General features: G+C 36.0%; 1 protein-coding gene and 1 pseudogene across 6 annotated transcripts in view; one reads left to right on the top strand and one right to left on the bottom strand.

Annotated features, from left to right (window-relative positions):
* ZNF451 (zinc finger protein 451) overlaps positions 1-21,139 on the bottom strand; it is a 90,925-nt gene that overhangs the window by 33,888 nt on the left and 35,898 nt on the right. For 5 of the 6 annotated variants that reach the window (XM_025419122.3, XM_049092210.1, XM_035698081.2 and 2 more), the window contains 4 exons: positions 20,782-20,907; positions 14,861-14,972; positions 9,947-10,097; positions 8,601-8,727 (listed from right to left, as the gene is read on the bottom strand). In XM_025419122.3, coding sequence (XP_025274907.3) covers positions 8,601-8,727; positions 9,947-10,097; positions 14,861-14,972; positions 20,782-20,907 — 516 coding nt within the window. Of the gene's footprint in view, positions 1-8,600; positions 8,728-9,946; positions 10,098-14,860; positions 14,973-20,780; positions 20,908-21,139 lie in introns of those variants that run through there. The other variant, XR_007401197.1, reaches the window with a different exon arrangement.
* LOC112641801 (heterogeneous nuclear ribonucleoprotein A1-like) lies at positions 6,725-7,982 on the top strand (annotated as a pseudogene).

Here is a 21,139-nt window from a genome sequence, read left to right as displayed (position 1 = left end):
ATGAGGTTCCATATGTGAATTAAAATTTTTTTTTCTTAAAAACAAATCTTGAGCAGCCTGGATGGCCCAGTGGTTTGGTGCCGCCTTCAGCCCAGGTTGTGATCCTGGAGACCCAGGATCGAGTCCCACATCAGGCTCCCTGCATGGAGGCTGCTTCTCTTTCTGCCTGTGTCTCTGCCCCCCCCCCCCCCCGCCCATGAATAAATAAATATAACCATCCTTGTATACGTATCCTATTTACAGGTGCATGTTTTTCATTATTCGCAGTGGCCCTACTGGGTTAAAAGGTTTAGTACTGAATATTAAAGGATACTGTATGATTATCTTTCAAAAAGGCTTTACCAATTTACATATTCCTGGCACTGAGTGAACCTGGCACAATAGCTACTATAGATCGTGTTTTTATCTTTGCAGTCTGACAGGTATTGTGAAACTCATTGTTACTTCAATTTTTACTTCCTACTAGTGAGTTTTAGTACCTAATTCATACAATTCTGTGGATTTTCCATATTCTGTGTATTGGATATTCATATCCTTTTGCCTGTTTTTTATTAATTTATTTTTAAAGATTTATTTGAGAGAGAGAGCACAAGCAGGGGGAGAAGGAGAAGCAGGCTCACCACTGAGCAAGGAGCCAGATGTGGGGTTTGATCCCAGGACCCTGGCATCATGACTTGAGCCAAAGGCAGATGCTTAACCAACTGAGCCACCCAGGCACCCCTGCCTGATATTTCAATTGTTTCTGTTTTCTCTTCCTCTGGTTAACCTGTATCTTTTCTTCATTATCAAAACTAACTGTGCCATGCTCCATTTTGCAAATATTTTTCAAACATCTATTAATTTCACATGTGGTCACTTGAAAATTTTGATGTAGTCAAACAGGTATGTTTTTTCTAGCATCTAGGTATTGAAACTTGGTTAAGAGGCTCCTCTATCTCAAAACTAAAAAACTTTCTTTTTAAAAAAGTAAACTCTATCCCTAATGTGGGGCTCAAACGCATGACCTCAAGATTAAGAGTCATGTGCTCTATCTACTGAGCCAACCAGCTGCCCCCAAACTGGAAATATTTTAAAGTATATATGTATATAGGTGTATATGTAAGTGTGCTGGTAAATAAATGTAATTTAACATCTTTTAGCCTTGAAAGTTGTATTGTGTCTTCTTAAATTTACTATCATTAATATTAGGGATATAGAAATAGCTTATGCAGTACTTATGAGATGTCACAGAAGGAGGAATAAGAAATTTACATTTATATTGAGCACGTGGGAAGCATCATATTTTGGTACAAAATCTAATAATCCCATGAAGTACTATTTTCATTATTTACAAATGAAAAAACTAAAATTTAGTTTCTGTCCAATCAAGTAGCACCCTGGGAAGAGATAAAACTACCATTCAAACACAGCTTTACATCTTTGGTTATAAATTCTATTCTTTCCACTACTCTTCAACCTGTTTTAATGTTGTGAGTGACACGCAGAAGATAACATCCAAGAAGATACTATGCCTTCCAATGAGAAGGTTCAAAATGAGAGCACTAAAGGCATTTTCCTAAACACAAACTTATACAAAGGTCCTCTACTTGAAAAATGCTAACAAAATAATTTTTAGTTCAACTGTGAGTCAGAAATGGATTCAATATAAAGCTTGGTTAAAGTTTGCTCAACAGAACAAGAATGTGATTCTACATAAAATGTTGTTAAAATATACCTATTGTAAAAAAAAGATATATATACCTATTGTAAAAGTATAACATATTTCCTTGAACAAACTAGTGGAAAGAGTGGGAAATAGGATGTTTCATAAATTAAAGCACTCACTTTCTTTCTAACCATTATACATCTAATTACATTAAAATAAAATACACTATACACATTTGAATATATAAAAAAAGTTAAACTACAGTAAAGATATTATTTCATAACCTCTAGAATGGTTGTTTTAAAAGGCACACAATAAGTGTTGTTAAGAATGTAGAGAAATTGGAACCTGCATATACTGCTGGTAAGAAAATAAAATAGGGGACACCTGGGTGGCTCAGCGGTTAAGCGCCTGCCTTCAGCCCAGGGCATGATCCTCGAGTCCTGGGATCGAGTCCCACATCGGGCTCCCTGCATGGAGCCTGCTTCTCCCTCTGCCTGTGTCTCTGCTTCTCTCTCAATCTGTGTCTCATGAATAAATAAATAAAATCTTAAAAAAAAAAGAAAGAAAGAAAAGAAAATGGTACAGTGTGTTGTATAACAGTTTGGTAGTTCTTCAAACAACTAAACAGAATTACCACACGACCCCCAAAATTAACTGTCAAGAAATAAAGACATATGTCCACATGAAGGCTTGTACATTTATTTTTAGCAGCATTATTCACAATAGCCCAAAAGTAAAATAACCCAAGTATCTACCAACTGATGAATTGATAAACAAAAAATGGCATATTTCCATACAATGGAACAAAAAAAGAATGAAGTACTGATATATGCTGCAACATGGATGAACCTTGACAACATTATGGTAAACTAGAGAATCTTATCACAAAAGGCCACGTATTATAAGATTCCACTTATATGAAATGTCCAGGAAAGGCAAAACTATAGACAGAAAGCAGTTTACAGATTGCCTAGGGCTAGGGAGGATGGGCTAACAAGAAGGAAAAATCACTCTTAATGACAGAATGGCTCTAGGAACAAAATGAGAAAGAGGGGTTGTACCTATTGACTCAAAAGTGACATCGAGGCCCATTAGAGTTTACAATATGTCTTCCCGTACCTCCACCACCACCAGAAAAGGAGAAAAGCAGGAAGCTATCTAGTGATATATTTATTGAATAGTTTTACTGTCAAAACCAACTAGTAATTCACACCTGTAACCTTCAAAGTGTGACCTTCAACTACAAACTTGTTAGGAATCTTGAATCTAAGGCCCAGTCTTGGATTTACTATAAGAACTTACATTTTAGTAAGATTCCCAAGTGATTGGTGTGTAAAGTTTAAGCAGCACTGGCTCAGACAGAAGAAATTGGAGATGAAAGGGAAAGAAAGGGGAAGCAAGGCAAAAATACAAGTTGTGGTCATTTCACCCTCTTTCTTTGAAGAATGCCATCCTTACAAAATAGAATTCATAGGTATACAATCTTCAGTGACCTCTTCTGGCTGATTTAAGATAGGCAATTACAGTCTAATGCATACCAGTTTCCTTCAGAGTTCTTGTGAAGGACTCTCCAAAGAATAAGTAATAAAGAGCATTTAATGAGAGCTATCTAAGTTAGGCCCTAGGTGCTTTATACAGTAGTATACCTTCTCTTATCAATCTTGCATGTAAGTGTAACAATTCATTTTAGATACAAAGAATAAGGATCACAGATGTTCAGTAACTTTTGCATGTAAGTGTAACAATTCATTTTAGATACAAAGAATAAGGATCACAGATGTTCAGTAACTTCTGAGTACATACAGCTAATAAAAATGACAGTAGAACCCAGGTCTGTGTGACACCAAAGCATTTGTTCTATTTTACCATAATGCTACCCAAAAGGCTGAACATCATAAATTTACTTCCTGGAAGCAAGGTAAAACAGCATGACATGAGTGATTCCCAGAAAAAAAGAAAGTCAATGAAATTTGGAAAAACATAAATGAGAGTTATTAATTTTAAGTTAAAATATCCATTCAGATTTACTAAAGAAAAAAGATAAATATGTTAACATAGACAGTCTGGAATAGGAAAACGTGCCCTGAAAGGACTCTAATTTTAAAAAAGGTACAATATTAGTCCCTCTGAAAACACCAAAAAAATTACATAATGCAGTCCTCTTGTATCCTTTTTCTTTTCTCCCCTCAAACCCTTGTCACAACAACAGAAAGCCCTGTCATTTCTTTTGGCTTCACTTTAAGGTCTTTATTCTAAATGCCATTACTTAGGCAAAGCCTTTATTCATCTCAAAGTTAAATTACTACAAAGGTCACCTAAACTCATCTCCTTTCTATACCTATGAATCCACCCTGAACACTGGTACCATTCTAATACACTTAATCTCTTTGGTGTCTCTAAAGAAGGGAAGAATTTGGGTTCTAAAATTAAGAGTCCTTCTAGTTCTAAAGGTATAAGCATTATTTTCATCATATTACTGTCCTATAACAGTAACCTCTTGGCAATATCAAGGTTACCACTTGTGTTGGGAGTCCCCAAGATCATTCCCAGGTTTGATGGTTTGCTAGGACTCACAGCACTTTGCATATAGTTGTAATCACAGCTGTGATTTATTATAGGGTTTTAGCTACCAAGATATTTAAAGTGGTATTGTTTTTAATAGAAAAATTGAAGCAATACATCGAACAAAATTAAATGAACTATATAATATATTCATATAGAATGTTGTTCATTGATCTAAAATGTATGCACTGATTCAACAAATATTTAAGTATTCACATTTACAATACACTGTTTTTCTTAATTATACAATTCAGACACTTTATCTTATATAAAATAAAAGTGCTAAGAATAGACATTCTTGTCTTGTTCCTGACCTTAGAGGAAAAGATCTCAGTTTTTCACCAATGAGAATGTTAGCTGTGAGTTTCTCATACATGACCTTTATTATGTTGAGGTTATGCTACTCTAGAACCTCTAGCATTGAGGATTTTTATCATGAATGGATGCTGTACTATTAAATGCTTTTTCTGTATCTACTGAAATGATGTTTTTTTATACTTTCTCTTAATGACATATCACACTGACTGTTTTGCAAATATTAAATCAGTCACATCAAAACAATAAAATATCTAGAAATGAAACTTAACCAAGAGTTAAAAAACCTGTACTCTGAAAACTATAGAACACTGATGAAAGAAATCAATATGGTGTAAAAATATGGAAAGACATTTCATGATCATGGACTGGAAGGACAAATATTGTTAAAATGTCTATACTACCCAAAGCAATCTACAAATTTAATGCAATCTCCATCAAAATAACAATAGCATTTTTCACAGAACAAAAAAAAATCCTAAAATTTACATGGAACCACAAATAACTGTGAACAATCAAAGCAATCTTGAAAAAGAAAAGCTAAACTAGAGGTATCACAATTCCAGACTTCAAGTTATATTACAAAAGTATAGTAATCAAAACAGCACGGTACTAGCATAAAACCTGACACATAGATCAATGGATCACAGCAGAAAATCCAGAAATAAACCCACAATTATATGGTCTTTGAAAAAGGAGAAATGAGGGCAGCCTGGGTGGCTCAGTGGTTTAGCACCGCCTTCAGCCAAGGGCCTGATCCTGGAGACCCAGGATGGAGTCCCACGTCAGGCTCCCTGCATGGAGCCTGCTTCTCCCTCTGCCGGTGTCTCTGCCTCTCTCTCAATCTCTCTCTCTCTCTGTGTCTCTCATGAATAAATAAATAAAATCTTTTAAAAAAAGAAAGAAAAAGGAGAAATGAAAATCCAGTGGGAAAGACAGTTTCTTCAACAAATGGTATTGGGAAAACTGGTCAGTTACATGCAAAAGAATGAAACGACCACTTTCTTTCACCATATATAAAATTTAAAATGGATTGAAGACCTAAATGTAAGACCTGAAACCATAAAAACCCTTGAAGACAGCACAGACAGTAATCTCTCTGACACTGGCCATAGCAACATTTTCTAGATGTGTCTCCTGAGGCAAGGAAATAAAAGCAGAAATAAACTAGTGGGACTTCATCAAAATAGAAAGTTTCTGCACAGTGAAGGGAACAATCAACAGAATTAAAAAAGGCAACCTACTAAATGGGAGAAAACATTTGCAAATGACATATCTGATAAAGGGTTAGTATCCAAAATACACAAATAATTTAAACTCAAAAGCCAAAACACATGGTCCAATTAAAAAATGGGCAGAAAACATGAACAGACATTTCTCCAAAGAAGATATCCAGATAGCTAAGAGATACATGAAATGATGCTCAACCTCACTCGTCATCAGGGAAATGCAAATCAAAACTACTATGAGATACCACCTTATACCTGTCACAATGGCTAAAATCAACAAAAGAAACAAGCATTGGAAAGGATGTGGAGAAAAATGAACCCGTGTGCATTTTTGGTGGAAATGCAAACTGCAAGTGCAGCCACTGTGGAAAACAGCATTAAGGTTCCTCAAAAAGCTAAAAATAGAACTACCCTATGACCTAGTAACTGCACTGCTGGGTATTTATCCAAAAAATACAAAAACACTAATTCAAATGGATACTACACCCCCATATTTATAGCAGCATGATTTATAATACTGCAAGTATCCACCAATTAGTGAATGGATAAAGAAGATGCGGCACACACACACACACACACACACACACCCGCATGGAATATTATTCAGCCATCAAAAAGGATGAAATCTTGCCATTTGCAATGACGTGGCTAGAGCTAGAGTGTGTAATGCTAAGCAAAGTCAGAGAAAAGACAAATACCATATAATTTCACTCGTATGTGGAATTTAAGAAACAAAACAAATGAGCAAAGGGAAAAAGAGAGAGAGAAACCAAGAAACAGGCTCTTACCTGAAGAGAATAAATTGATGGTTACTAGAAGGGAAGCGAATGGGGGGATGGGTAAAATAGGTGATGGGGATTGAAGAGGACATTTGTCATCATGAGCATCAAGTGATTAAAATAAAAACTTAGCTTTCTGCCCCGGACGCCGCCGAGTTAGCATCGTTAAAGTCTCCCCTCTCACCGCCATCATGTCTAAGTCAGAGTCTCCTAAAGAGCCTGAGCAGCTGCAGAAGCTCTTCATTGGAGGTTTGAGCTTTGAAACAACTGATGAGAGTCTGAGGAGCCATTCTGAGCAATGGGGGATGCTTACAGACTGTGTGGTAATGAGAGACCCCAACACCAAGCGCTCTAGAGGCTTTGGGTTTGTCACGTACGCCGTGGAGGAGGTGGACACAGCCATGAACGCAAGGCCATACAAGGTGGATGGAAGAGTTGTGAAACCAAAGAGGACTGTCTCCTGAGAAAATTCTCAAAGACCTGGTGCCCGCTTAACTGTGAAAAAGATTTTTGTTGGTGGCATTGAAGAAGACACTGAAGAACATCATCTAAGAGATTATTTTGAATAGTATGGGAAAATTGAAGTGATTGAGATCATGACTGACCGAGGCAGTGGCAAAAAGAGAGGTTTTGCTTTTGTGACATTTGATGACCATGACTCTGTAGACAAGATTATCATTCAAAAATACCACATTGTGAATGGTCACAACTGTGAAGTAAGGAAAGCCCTATCGAAGCAAGAGATGGCTAGTGCTTCGTCCAGCCAAAGAGGCCGAAGTGGTTCTGGAAACTTTGGTGGTGGTCGTGGAGGTGGTTTTGGTGGGAATGACAACTTTGGTCGTGGAGGGTACTTCAGTGGTCGAGGTGGTAGTGGATATGGTGGCAGTGGGGATGGCTAGAATGGGTTTGGTAATGAAGGAAGCAACTTTGGAGGTGGCGGAAGCTATAACGATTTTGGCAATTACAACAATCTATTCCCAAATTTTGGATCCATGAAAGGAGGAAATTTTGGAGGCAGAAGCTCTGGCCCCCATGGTGGTGGAGGCCAATATTTTGCCAGACCACAAAACCGAGGTGGCTATGGTGGTTCCAGCAGCAGCAGCAGCAGCAGCTATGGCAGTGGCAGAAGGTTTTAATTACTGCCAGGAAATAAAGCTTAGCAGGAGAGGAGAGCCAGAGAAGTGACAGGGAAGCTACAGGTTACAACAGATTTGTGAACTCAGCCAAGCACAGTGGTGGCAGGGCCTAGCTGCTACAAAGACATGTTTTAGACAATACTCATGTGTATGGGCAAAAAACTCGAGGACTGTATTTGTGACTAATTGTATAACAGGTTATTTTAGTTTCTGTTCTGTGGAAAGTGTAAAGCATTCCAACAAAGGGTTTTAATGTAGATTTTTTTTTTTGCACCCATGCTGTTGATTGCTAAATGTAATAGTCTGATCATGATGCTGAATAAATGTGTCTTAAAAAATAAAATAAAAGCTTAAAAAATTTTTTCCCAGTGAACATATTACACAACTAACATTCTGTAATGTGAATAAATCATTAAAGATACATAATTTCAAATATGGTAATACAGAACTATATATTACACAGATTTGCATATGCCATGAATCAACTTATATCCCTTGAGATTTAATGTTTAATGAGAGTTACATAAAACAGCCTTTTAGATTTCTTAATACTAGCATTAAAAAGGAATTATTTACTACATGGTTCCAACATTTCAAAAGGCAGTGAAATGCAGTGGACTTAACACCAAGGTTCTAGTTCTCATTATAAGCATCTGAACAAGGTTAATTCGGCAGAGCAACTCCATCAAAGAAAGGGTTTCTATGATAATCTCTGGGACTGCCGGCTTTCAGTAATTAAGTTTATCAGCCCACAGAAAATTAATGTTCCAAATCATTTTATTCTCCATAAATAACCATAGTTTTGATCCTTATGTGTATCACTGGTGATTATCTGATTATAGGTAATTCAGAGCAGCAAGAAAACACCTATACCGAATTCCATGGTTCTCTAGGAAAAAATACCTATTCTTAACTTAGGACATGCTCTTACCTTAGCAAAAAGGTGATCCCTATATTGCTGTTGAGTAACAAAATTTTTGTAACACACTACACAAGCAAAGGAATTGGTGAATGGTCCATGTAGTGTAATTGTTGGATCACATGGAGAGTGATCAAACCTACTCAGCAAGAGAGGTAACGTTAGAGAAGTCCGCATTTTAGGATCCACACTGTACTGTTTCATTTGTTAAGCACTTGTTTATTTGTTTACACACAAACACACATACACACTAAGAAATTTTTACTTTACTGAAATATGTTCTTCAACTTAAAGAAATATCAAATGGCTCCGAAATGCCATGCAATCCCTTCAAACAGTGACCAATAGTGAGCTCAAGATTTTGTAAAAGTACCGCAAGATCCATTAAAATGGACTTAAGTATGTCTTGCCAAACTGATGAGATTCCAGTTTGAAGATTATAGAGTCATCATCTTTTCCTTTTTGCCTTATTTACCAGAAAATTCACAAATAGTTGTAAATGAACCAATTTAATAATAATCTCATGTCAAGATTTCTGGCACACACTTGTTTCCTAAAAATGTTTTTAATCCCTTTAATGTTCAGTTTAATCATTTTAAGTTTGTGCCATTTTAAAGTTGGAGATTTAAAAATACTTTAGATACAGTATGGTACCCAGTTATTTGTAGAATGCTGAAGCTCGTTCTAGGAGCCTTTACAGGTAGGTTAATTCATAAGTAGGTTGATGCATCTGGAAATGATAATGGCTGAGAGCCCCCAAACTCTCAATTCATATATTTAAACTATTAGGAGAGAATATGAAGGTAAGAATGTTTAATGCCTTTAATATTGCCTTCCCTTGATATTTACTTTCTCAAGCTCTACTATTCAAAAATTCAGTAAATTAATAAGGTAGGTTTCATAAATAGAATATTATGAATTTTGCTACATTTGGTTTGCCTTTAACATTTGCTTTGTAATACCATATTAGCTTTCTTTAGTCTAGACCAAATATCTCTAAGTGCTCTGTGTCTTTTGAAATTTGTATTTATGGGCTGGATTTCTCTAAAAATGATTCAACTACTTATAAGTGTAAAAATTCTGTTCCGAATTTTATGATACATATTAAGAATAAATACATACTTAAAGGCTACATGCCTTTAAAGAGAGTATCACTAGAAAAAATATCTGAGTTTAAGCCTTCTAGGAAACCTAAGAAATGTAAATTTAAAGCAACTATCGTAAGAGCACAAAACAATTCGAGTTTGCAATATAAAGTTATGATTACAATGACACAGATGTATCATGCTTTCATTTTATGAAATCACTTTGTAAAACTCATTTGCTTTTCAGCATCCACTATTGAGTATCATACTCACCTTTTCAAATGTCCTAAGAGAAGGTGCCCATTATCAAATTCCTTGTTACAGTGCATTATGGGACATAAAATTGGTTTTCCAGACACCCGCATTTGGCCTCCTCTTCGGAATGAACTTCTTGTTCCAGAATTAATTGTTCCTGCTTTGAGTCCTGTATCATTGGAATACAAATTCTTAAGTTCCTACTTCAGATACTTGTCCTTTGAATTGGTAATCAAAATTATGACAAAACAATATAAATTATGATACAACAGCATCTGGGTGATGCTAATTGTTATTAAATGTTTATTGGCTTTCTTATAAAAAAATATGATCACTTAAAAATAGCTACCTGAGACAAATAAAGCTTTTTTTTAATTTAAGATTTTTATTTATTTATTCATGAGAGACAGAGAGAGACAGAGGCAGACATAGGCAGAGGGAGAGAAGTAGGTTCCCTGCAGGGGATTCAATCCCCAATGTGGGATTCAATCCCAGGATCACGACCTGAGCTAAAGGAAGATGCTCACCCACTGAGCTACACAGGTGACCCCTCGGACAAGTAAAGTTGTTAACATTTTTTTTCTTTTTCTTTTTCTTTTTTTTTTTTGAGAGAGAGGGAGAGAGCTAAGTGAGTCGGTTGGGGAGCAGGGGAAGGTAGGGGGGCGGAGAGAATCTTAAGCCGACTCCATGTCCAGAGTGGAGCCTGATGTGGGGCTTGATCTCACACCATGAGATCAGGACCTGAGCCGAAATCAAAAGTCAGATGGTTAACCTACTGAGTCACCCAAGGTGCCTATATAAATGATAATTAAATGATATTAAATGATAATCTAAATGATGTTATTTTTTTTAAATTTTTATTTATTTATGATAGTCACAGAGAGAGAGAGAGAGAGAGAGAGAGAGAGGCAGAGACATAGGCAGAGGGAGAAGCAGGCTCCATGCACCGGGAGCCCGACATGGGATTCGATCCCAGGTCTTCAGGATCGCGCCCTGGGCCAAAGGCAGGCGCTAAACCACTGCGCCACCCAGGGATCCCATAAATGATGTTATTTTTAAAGTAATCTCTACACCCAACATGGGGCTCAAACTCACAACCCCAAGATCAAGGGTCACATTGCTCTACTGACTGAGCCGGCCAGGAGCCTTCCTTCCTTTCTTTTTTTAGTATGTGATGGAGATTAAATTTATTCATTTAATTTTTCTTTTTTTTAGTAATCTCTATACCCAATGTAGAGGTTACTAAAACCCTGAGATCAAGAGTTGCATGCTCTACTGACCAAGCCAGCCAGGTGTCCTGGAAGCTGTTAACATCTTTAAGTAACATTCTCTTGAGGGGAAAAAAAAATCTGTTTCTTTAAGTTCAATAGCCAAGAAATGTCAAAGATCAAACACTGATTAGAAAATCAGTTGCTCTATAAAGCCACTACTTACATTTTCATTTATATAAACTGGAAAAGATCTTCTAATTCTTTTTTCCTCTATTAACTATCTTAAACACATTAGAAGGTTTACCTATATTATAAAGGATCTGAGTTCTCTGAAAATTATGTTAAAAATGTAACTAGGAGAGTGGGGAGGAGTGGAGAGTTCAGGGATGCAAGAAGAATAAAAGTGGTACTTTCTTAGGAAACCAGCCACTGATCAGTTAGTTCCAATCTGGATATTAAGTAATGCAGTTCTCAGAAATAAATTTACAGAACACAAAGCAGAGATTTACTTACTATCTTTCTCCTTTCTTTTATTTTATCCCTTTCTTTTCTCCTTTCAAAGTTTGCCCATCACTATTTCTTTTTCCTCTCTTTTTTAAAAAAGTAAACCCTACACCCATTATAGGGCTGTATGACCCTAAGATCCAGAGTCATATGCTCTATGGAATGAGCCAGCCAGGCAGCCCTTTCACTAGTCTCTCTGAATTAATCTCCCTTTATCCTGGCTCATTTTTCATCCTTTAAGTATTCATCTTACAACTCTTGTAGACTAATACCCCTGGAACAAAATTTATCCCATGCATGCTGTAGGATGGAAAATCTAGAGTTACATTACACAAACCATGAAATGTAAAACTGCAAGCAGGATTCTGACTGTATGTCAGATGGTTATACACAGATGGTTAGATTATTGACTCCCTTTAGACTGTTTAAATGCCTTGAATGTCTCATAGAACAGAAAACTGGGTATTATCTTTATGGTAGTTTCTACAAAGCCCCTAAGGATTTAAATAGGATAGATTATTATTCTTTTAACATCATCTAGTTTTAAGATCTCCAAATGGCTTATATAATAATTTAAGGTTTCAACTGCTTTTCTGCTGTTTTAGTCCTTGGGGGGAGGGGGGAGGCTCCATTAAAAACTGCCAAAATGCTTATAAATATGTTCTGCCAACAAACAATGAACAGCATAGTATAGCATTAATCATATTTTAATCTTAAAGACGCATTAAAGACAATACACCTTCTTATCTTTATTTTTTTAATGTAGTCAGAATTATGACAATTTTTAATTACTGTCTATCCACATTCTAGAAGTTGCCCATTAAGATCTTTATTTAGCCAGTAAAAGTTCTGGATAAAAATAAAATTAGAGAAAAAAATCAATTCAGAGAAAATAAGATTTACCCATGGAAAGGCAAAATAGAGAAATTTAAGTATTTTCCTTAAAGTATTGTTTTTAAGTTACTAAGTATTTAAATGTATGCAAACTAGCCTAACTATAAAGGTCTATAAAAGATGAATTTCAGTAGAGTAAATATAAATAAAGTACTTAAACTACTTCTAATGAAAGGGATGAATTACAATAGCTAGATACTTTGGAATAGATTGAACAAGTCCCTTAATGCTATTTAGAAGTAGAACCTCATTTTTTATAATTAAAGAGAACAATGACTCACCTCTGTATTCCCAGCTATAACCTATTCAAACATTTCAGCACTCTCCAAAGCTAACTTATGGAATAGCACCATACCAATATAGCCCAATGTTAAAGCAGCTGTTCTAGCAATAGATCCTAAACTTCAGTTCTATAGTGTTGTTGCAAGGGAGCAAGCAAAAAAATAAAACAATCACATAAAACAAATATAACTAAAGCCCTTAACTCCAGGCTCAAGCTTATCAGCTACCAATGAATCAGGTGTGACCTGAAGATATGTAAAATACCAAGTTTCGCCATGAATCATAAAGATACAGTTAAAATGAGTCATTTGTTACCACTGACCTGCTCAGACAAATACATAAACATATGCCCATGAATACATTTTACAGTGAATTCAAATATTCTGTCAATCTGGAGGTACGGCATCAGATCTAAAGAGTCTAGACAGGACTTAAAAGATGTTAGATTTGCATGATATAAAATATTTTTAGAAGATATCTTGGAAATGATAAAGCCTTATAGTTCTACTCCATTTTCCTATCAAAATTACCTACGAATCTTTTCCCAAAACTACAGATGCCCTAGAATCATCTCTGGAGATGAGGCACAGGTATATACTTAAAAGTTCCCAGGCGATTCTAAAGTAGCTAAAGTAAAACCACTGAATTAAGTCATTAATTTCTACTGAGAACAGAATGCATCTAGGGGGATGTTTTCTTTTTTAAATATGAGCTTTAACTAGAACACCTCAAGAGGCATAACCAGGTATCATAGTATTTTTTGATAAAATAGGTCTGGAATACTAAACAATTCTTTTGTTTACTTGAATGACAGTCACATTTGGATCCTAAATTCTAGGCTTCTTTCTGTGTTCATATGCAAATGTTTATAGCTTACATTGGATAATATTCAAACATTTACTGAGTATCTCTAAGTTGAGCAAAAAAGGACTAATAAACCTTGGTCTCTGTCTCCCCATACTACAGAGTATGTAGTCTGAAAGAAGAGACAGACATACAAACTTATTAATGAACATAACAGGGTAAAAACTTTGGAATTACCTTATCAGTGATAATTTGATTCAAAGAAAAGCCTTCTGAAAACTATATTTATTTATTTTTAAAGATTTATTCATTTGAGAGAAAGAGAGGGAGAGAGAATGTGACCTGGGGGGTGGAGGGGACAGAGGGAAAGAGAATCTCAGAGTAGACTTCCCACTGAACGCCAAGCCCAATCCCTGGACCCCAAGACAGTGACCTGAGTCAAAATCAAGATTTGGACACTATGACCAACTGTGCCACCCAGATGCCCCTGAAAACTGTAGAACAAGATATCAGGTTCAAGTTGAGCATTGCATTTCTAATGACTTTCTGCAATTAAACATTCTACTGGATTAAATCCACAGCTAAGGTTTCTGTGGATATCCCAAGCCTTTTAAAGGCTCAGTGTTACTTCTACAACACAGGCTAGAAAAGCGGTCATAGTGAGAGTGTCCTACTGGATCTTAAAAATTCCACCAAAAAATAAAAAAAAGTAAAAAAAAAATAAAACCTAATTATCTGGTTGGGGAAAATGTTCCATAGTGACTCTTTTGGGAACCTTAGGTCTGTAGAGTTAGTTAAGAGGCTACCCAATGCTTTAGATGTCTCTCATGTGGACATGTTCTTATAAAATATCTACACAGACTGCACTGATGAATAAATAAGAAAACACTAATCCTTTAGATCTCAGCTTAAATTCCATTTCATTAGAGAAAGCTTTCTTGACCTCAAATCTATTAAAATCTCTCCCACAGACACATGAACTATTTCATGTAATAACTGAAATAACACAAGTAAATAAATGAGCAATATCTAATGAGGTCAAGGATGACCTATTATATTCAAAATATACTTTTGTCAATGTAGGAAGACAATTGGTGAAGTAGGCCATTAAGTATCACTGAAACTAAATTTCAATACTTTATGTATGTACTAGCAACTGAATAATACAGCTATAACCCCATAAAGCTTTAGGGAAGCTCAGTAACCTCAGTGTTCCACTCTGATCTCTAAAGAGTACCTGGCATTTTTAGCCACTGGTCCACACACAGTCTTGCTGCTTCTGTATCAGAATGTCCTCGAATAAATTCCAATTCTTGTAACCCATGAGCGTGCTGAAAATCGATTTTTTCCTAAAGGTATTAAGAAGAAAATCAGTTAACCTATGATTACTAACTTGGTTTTCTTGAGAAAAGGATGTTAATATATCAGTGATGAGAAAATACTGATTATCCTTTATCCCTATAACTCTACATTCTAGACATCTATCCCAAAGAGGTAAGTCAAAACAAAGGTTTATGCTCTGACATGCTGATCCCAATATCATTTGTATTTGCACAAAATTTTGCCATAACCTACATCTCCAACAATAGAGTAGTTTAATTATGGTATATCCATTTCATGAAAGTCAATTAGAAACACAAACCAAACTTTTGATGAAGTAGGAATATATTTTTTATATCAAGTAGGTCACCAAATGAGGTCAAATATAAATAAAGATTAATTTTTCAAGGTCTATAAATCTCTATCTGCAGAGGGGGAACAGAGGCTGAAAATATATAAAATGTCAACGACTATCTCTGGGAATAGAAATACAAATATTTTCATTTTTAAAGTTTTATACCATTTTTAAAAAAAGATTTTATTTATTCATTTGAGACAGGGAGATACTAAGAGAAAGAACATTAGCAGTGTAAGGAATAGAGGGAGAGGGAGAAGCTGACTCTCTGCTGAACAGGGAGCCCAATGCAGGGCTCAATCCCAGGACTCCAGGATCATGACCCAAGCCAAAGGCAGACACTAAACCATCTGAGCCACACCCAAGTGCCCCCTAAATTTTTATATATTCTATTCAAAGTTTCCACATACAGTCTGAAGTATACAGAAGCCTATTAAATATTTTTTCAGTGAATAGTATTAGTAAGAGTAGATTTCATTAGTACTTAGAATGTACCAATATAAAGCATTTATCACCACCTAGATCTAGGGTTGGCAAACTTTTTCTATATAAAGGCCAGAAAGTAAATATTTTAGGTTTTGCAGCTCAACTCTACTGCAACTCCTCAACTCTGCCATGAAAGCAGCCACAGAGAATACGTAAACAAATGAGCATTGCTATGTTCCGATAAAATTTTATTTACAAAGAGGCAGCAAGCCACTGTCAACCATGAAACTAGACTTAAGCTTCAGACAGTTAAAGTCTCTAAGTCTTTCCATATATTATTTTAAATCTATTAATCTATTTGCTTACTCCCTAATTATGCTAACACTTACTAAAACCACTTACCACATGCTAGTTATGATTCTAAAAGCATTTTAAATTTCATTCTCACAATAACTCTGTGAGAAAGATACTATTATTGCTTGTATTGTAGAATGGGAAACCCGAGTTACAGAAAGGTCAAATAAATTGCCTAAGGATAAATAACAACACCAGGATTCAGAATCTTATAATGATTCTAGAATTCATGCACTTAACCAGTATACCATATCGCATCTCCATAAGGTTTTGTTCTTAAAAAGAAATCACAAAGTCACAAATGCTAGATTTGCAAGATATAGGCCAGAATAATGAAAGGTCTAATTAACAATGCAACAGGATCTTCTATCAGAAATGGTTTAAGTAGTGAAACAGGGAGATTCAAGATTTCAATCTGAAAAAAATCTACACAGTATTGTTAAAGTATACCATAAAATACTAATTCTCAAAGATGTTAACAAGCATTATATTCATTAAAAATAATTCTCTATAACCAAATTAAGTATATAAACACTCATTTTAATGCAAAATTTAAACAGTTCCTTTAGCACAGGACTTCCAAAGCCCTGAAGCGTTAACGTGCATATAATTTTCCACACTGGGAATATGCAGTATCTCAACAAATCATTAAATACTTTTTTTTCAAAGTGCATCCTATAGCATTAGTGTTCTGAATAACACATCATGGAGAACAGAGCTAGTTTATCCAGAGAAAGCAATAAGGCAAGCTTCTGGTAGACTCTAAAGACATTTTCTAATGCACTCTTACCAAAGTTCCTTACAAAATCTATCACAATAAAAACTTAATAAAATCAAATACTACCAGTACTACCACATGCCAGTTAACAGCCTACTTATTTTAAAGAACTACCAAAAACTAAAAATAAATAGGTTTTTAAAATGTTCTCTGGCATTTTTTATTTTTTATTTTTTATTTTTTAAAATTTTTTATTTATTTATGATAGGCACACAGAGAGAGAGGGAGAGGCAGAGACAGAGGCAGAGGGAGAAGCAGGCTCCATGCACCAGGAGCCCGATGTGGGATTCGATCCCTGGTCTCCAGGATCCCGCCCTGGGCCAAAGGCAGGTGCTAAACCGCTGCGCCACCCAGGGATCCCTCTGGCATTTTTTTTAAAATTTTTATTTATTTATGATAGTCACAGAGAGAGAGAGAGAGGCAGAGACATAGTCAGAGGGAGAAGCAGGCTCCATGCACCGGGAGCCCGATGTGGGATTCGATCCCAGGTCTCCAGGATCGCGCCCTGGGCCAATGGCAGGCGCCAAACCGCTGCGCCACCCAGGGATCCCCCTCTGGCATTTTTTAAAATAGAATTTGAACTCTGTGGCCATAGCCAATGCTCAGAAAACATTTAATGGTTGAAGTCATCCTCAAATAAGCCATCCTTTTCCCGTTACAAAAGCTTCTTCCCCAAATTTGAGTGTTATATCCCTTCTTGCAAGTCACCTTAACTCCTAGAGTGTGAATAAGCAAAGCTGGTAGATGATCAAGTAGTTAACACAACATTCTCTCTGGAAGTGATTCATCCAGTGAAAAGTTGTTGTGCCTTTTTTTTTTTTTTTTTTAATTTTCTGTAGGCTCCATACATAACATGGGGCTCGAACTCATGACCCTGAGATCAAGAGTTGCACACTCTACTGGGCCAGTCAGGTGCCCCATATCCAGTGAAGATTTTAACGTGTTTTTTTTTTTTTCTTTCTTTCTTTAAAACCGTTCCACCACAAAAGATTTTAAAAATTCACCTTAATAAGACATCAATAATTCACCAAGGCCTAAGAATAGTTGAAAGGTATTTTCTATTATCTAGTTTTAGTTAGAGTTATCAGCCACTAGAATTCCTCAACAATCATTTTTATTTTAGTTTCATTATCTTCCTGAGTAGTTTGTTTCATTTGTTTTCTGTCATCTAGTTTTAAAAAATAAGTTAAAGGGATGCCTGGATGGCTTAGTGGTTAAGCATCTGCCTTTGACTCAGGGCCTGATCCCAGGGTTGGGGATCAAGTCCCACATCAGGCTCCTGCAGAGAGCCTGCTTCTTCCTCTTTCCTCTGCCTGTGTCTCTGCCTCTCTTTCCATCTCTCGTGAATAAGTAAATAAGTAAGTAAGTAAGTAAGTAAGTTAAATATACAGGAAACCAAATTTTTAAAAATCATGAATGGATAGCAAGAAATGAACTAAGATACCTGTCAGTTTTTCTTTTAGAAAATAAAAATCTAGATATGTTTTTATTCTTTACAATTGGTTAAACAAAAATTTCAGAATCTCAAAAAACTTTCTTCAATGCTGAGGTCAAGTCTTTAGTAGAATGAATGAATATTTACATGGGTGGAAGCTGAAACCACCCTTGAGAAAAGCCCTGGTTACCACAGTGCCTGTAAAATTCTGAACCCATTACAGATATTTTACTATCTATGTCAGAACACTGCCTGGGAAGAGAAGCTAGAACCATTCAGGAAATTTGTGGGAAAGGATAGCTTGCAAATCATGCAAATAGAGACTTTCCCCATTAAAAAGATATAATTAACATAGTTTTGGGAAAGAATCTTCCTTAAAGCCAGGAAAGAATCTGTTTTTTTAATATCTCTATGCATTAAGCATTCTATTTATTTATTTTTAAGATTTTATTTATTTGAGAGAAAGCTAGCAAGCATGTGCAAGGTGAGGGGCAGGGGCAGAAGCAGACTCCTCACTGAGCAGAGAGCCTGATGTGGGGCTCAATCCGGGGATTCCGGGATCATGACCTGAGCCGAAGGCAGACGCTTAACCAATTGAGCTGAGGCATCCAGACGTCCTTGCATTAAGCATTTTAAACATACAATTACAATACTATGCTCTAATTTAATTGGTATTATATTATAAAGTTCCCAAACAAATCTACTTCTAAATGTAAAGAATATTAATTTATTCTATACCAGATTAGGAGATACTAAAACAAAGGCTATAGAAATATATGAATTCCTCCATGATAACCAATGGACAAGAATTAAAATAAGATGTTAAAATTATAAAATCACAGGGATGCCTGGGTGGCTCAGTTATTGAGCGTCTGCCTTTGGCTCAGGTCCTGACCCTGTGGTCCTGGGATCGAGTCACACATCAGGTTCCCCACCGGAAGCTTGCTTCTCCCTCTGTCTATGTCTCTGCCTCTCTCTGTGTCTCTCTCATGAATAAGTAAAATCTTTAAAAAATATATAAAATCATAGTGCTTATCTTAATCCGGGAGATCATCTCCAACTCTGTCCCTTTATAGATTAAAGCCCAAAGTCTATCAAAGCTAAGTGAAATCCAAACAGCTGCTGGAAGAGCCATGATTTTATTTCTATTTTTTTAAAAATAAGTTTTACACGCAATGTAGGACTCTTGAACTCACAACCCTGAGATCAAGAGTGGCATGCTTTACTGACTAAGCCAGCCAGGCAGCACTCAATTTCCATTTTTAAACTCTTAGGATGGGGGCACATGGGTGGCTCAATCGGTTCAGCACCTGCCTTTGGCTCAGGTCATAATCCCAAGGTTCAGGGATGGAGCCCCATGTCAGGTTCTCTGCTCAGTGGAGAGCCTGTTTCTCCCTTTCCCTCTGCCTGCCACTCCCCCTGCTTGTGTGCTCTATGTCAAATGAACAAATTAAATCTTAAAAAAACCAAAAAGAAACAAAAAAAACTCCCAGGATGAAGAGCTTTATTTACCCAACTCATCAACTTTTTACTTCTAACAGATTCTTGTCAGTATTGAGGGATTCTTTTATTTTTATTTTATTTCATTTATTTTTTTCAAAAGATTTTATTTATTTATTCATGAGAGACACAGAGAGAGAGATGCAGAGACACAGGCAGAGGGAGAAGCAGGCTCCACGCAGGGAGCCCAATGTGGGACTCGATCCTGGGACCCCAGGATCATGCCCTGAGCCAAAGGGAGAGGCTTAACTGTTGAGCCACCCAGGCGTCCCTATTTTTATTTAAAAAAAAATTTTTTTTTTAAGTTAACTCTACCCCCAACATGGAGCTCAAACTCAAGATCCCTAGGTCAAGAGTCACATGCTCCACTGACTGAGCCATCCAGGTGTCCCAGTATTTAGAGATTCTTTAAGTGATTCATCTGGGGCCTTCAAATGCAAGTGAAGAAAAAGATTTATATCATCAGAAGATTCTATATTAGGCTTCATTTTACACATAGCATCTCTTGTACAAACCTGATTGAAATTTCTATTTTTTTTTTAGTAATATATTTAGTCTGAAGGGGCAGGCTGAAGGTTTTTTTTCCGCAGGCTGAAGTTTGAGAAAGTGGTTTGATTCTATTTAGTAGAAAATAACCTTTTAACAGCTTATGTCTACAAAAGCACCAATAAACTCTTTTTCACTCTTATGATGTAGAAACCAGAAACTCTTAATTATTCACCTGCTATAAGAAATCTGGTGACTGTTAATTCCCCAAAATAAAGTCCACTCAATTATTTTTTTCCTCCTGTATACATATATGATCAGAATCTAACTAAAGATAGAAATATAAAAAGCTATCACGAGGTACTACACTAAAATGATGAGCTATTATCTAGAGTCCATGCTGAACTTGGATTCAATTATACATTTTTTAATGGCAAATTTGTTACAATTTTATTATAAATAATTCCATGATTTGATAAAGTACCAATTTAATTAGCCACATACCCTGAATGCTCTATTCTTCTCTTCCTTCTGTTGTTTCTCCACTTCAACATGGCGGGCTAGACGGGCCAGAGTTAAAGCAACTTTATCCTTCTGATGGTCAATATAGTCTTTGTGCTTAACATTATCCTATAATTGAAAAAACAATTTCCATTTCTTTTAAATAACAATATTAGCTTTGGGATAATGAATTCATTTACCAAAGAGTTATTGTACTAAACAATCGTTTACTTTTTTTTAGTTTATTTATTTACTTAAGTAACCACTATTCCCAACATGAGGCTCAAAATCATGACCCTGATATTAAGAGTCACATGCTCTCCCAACTGAACCAGCCAGGCGCCCCAAGAACCATTTAATT

The sequence above is a fragment of the Canis lupus genome, chromosome 12 (genome assembly GCF_003254725.2).
Source record: "Canis lupus dingo isolate Sandy chromosome 12, ASM325472v2, whole genome shotgun sequence".
Lineage (NCBI taxonomy): Eukaryota > Metazoa > Chordata > Mammalia > Carnivora > Canidae > Canis > Canis lupus.
Note: the sequence above shows the minus strand (reverse complement) of the source record. Positions and strands in the feature narration are given on the sequence as shown.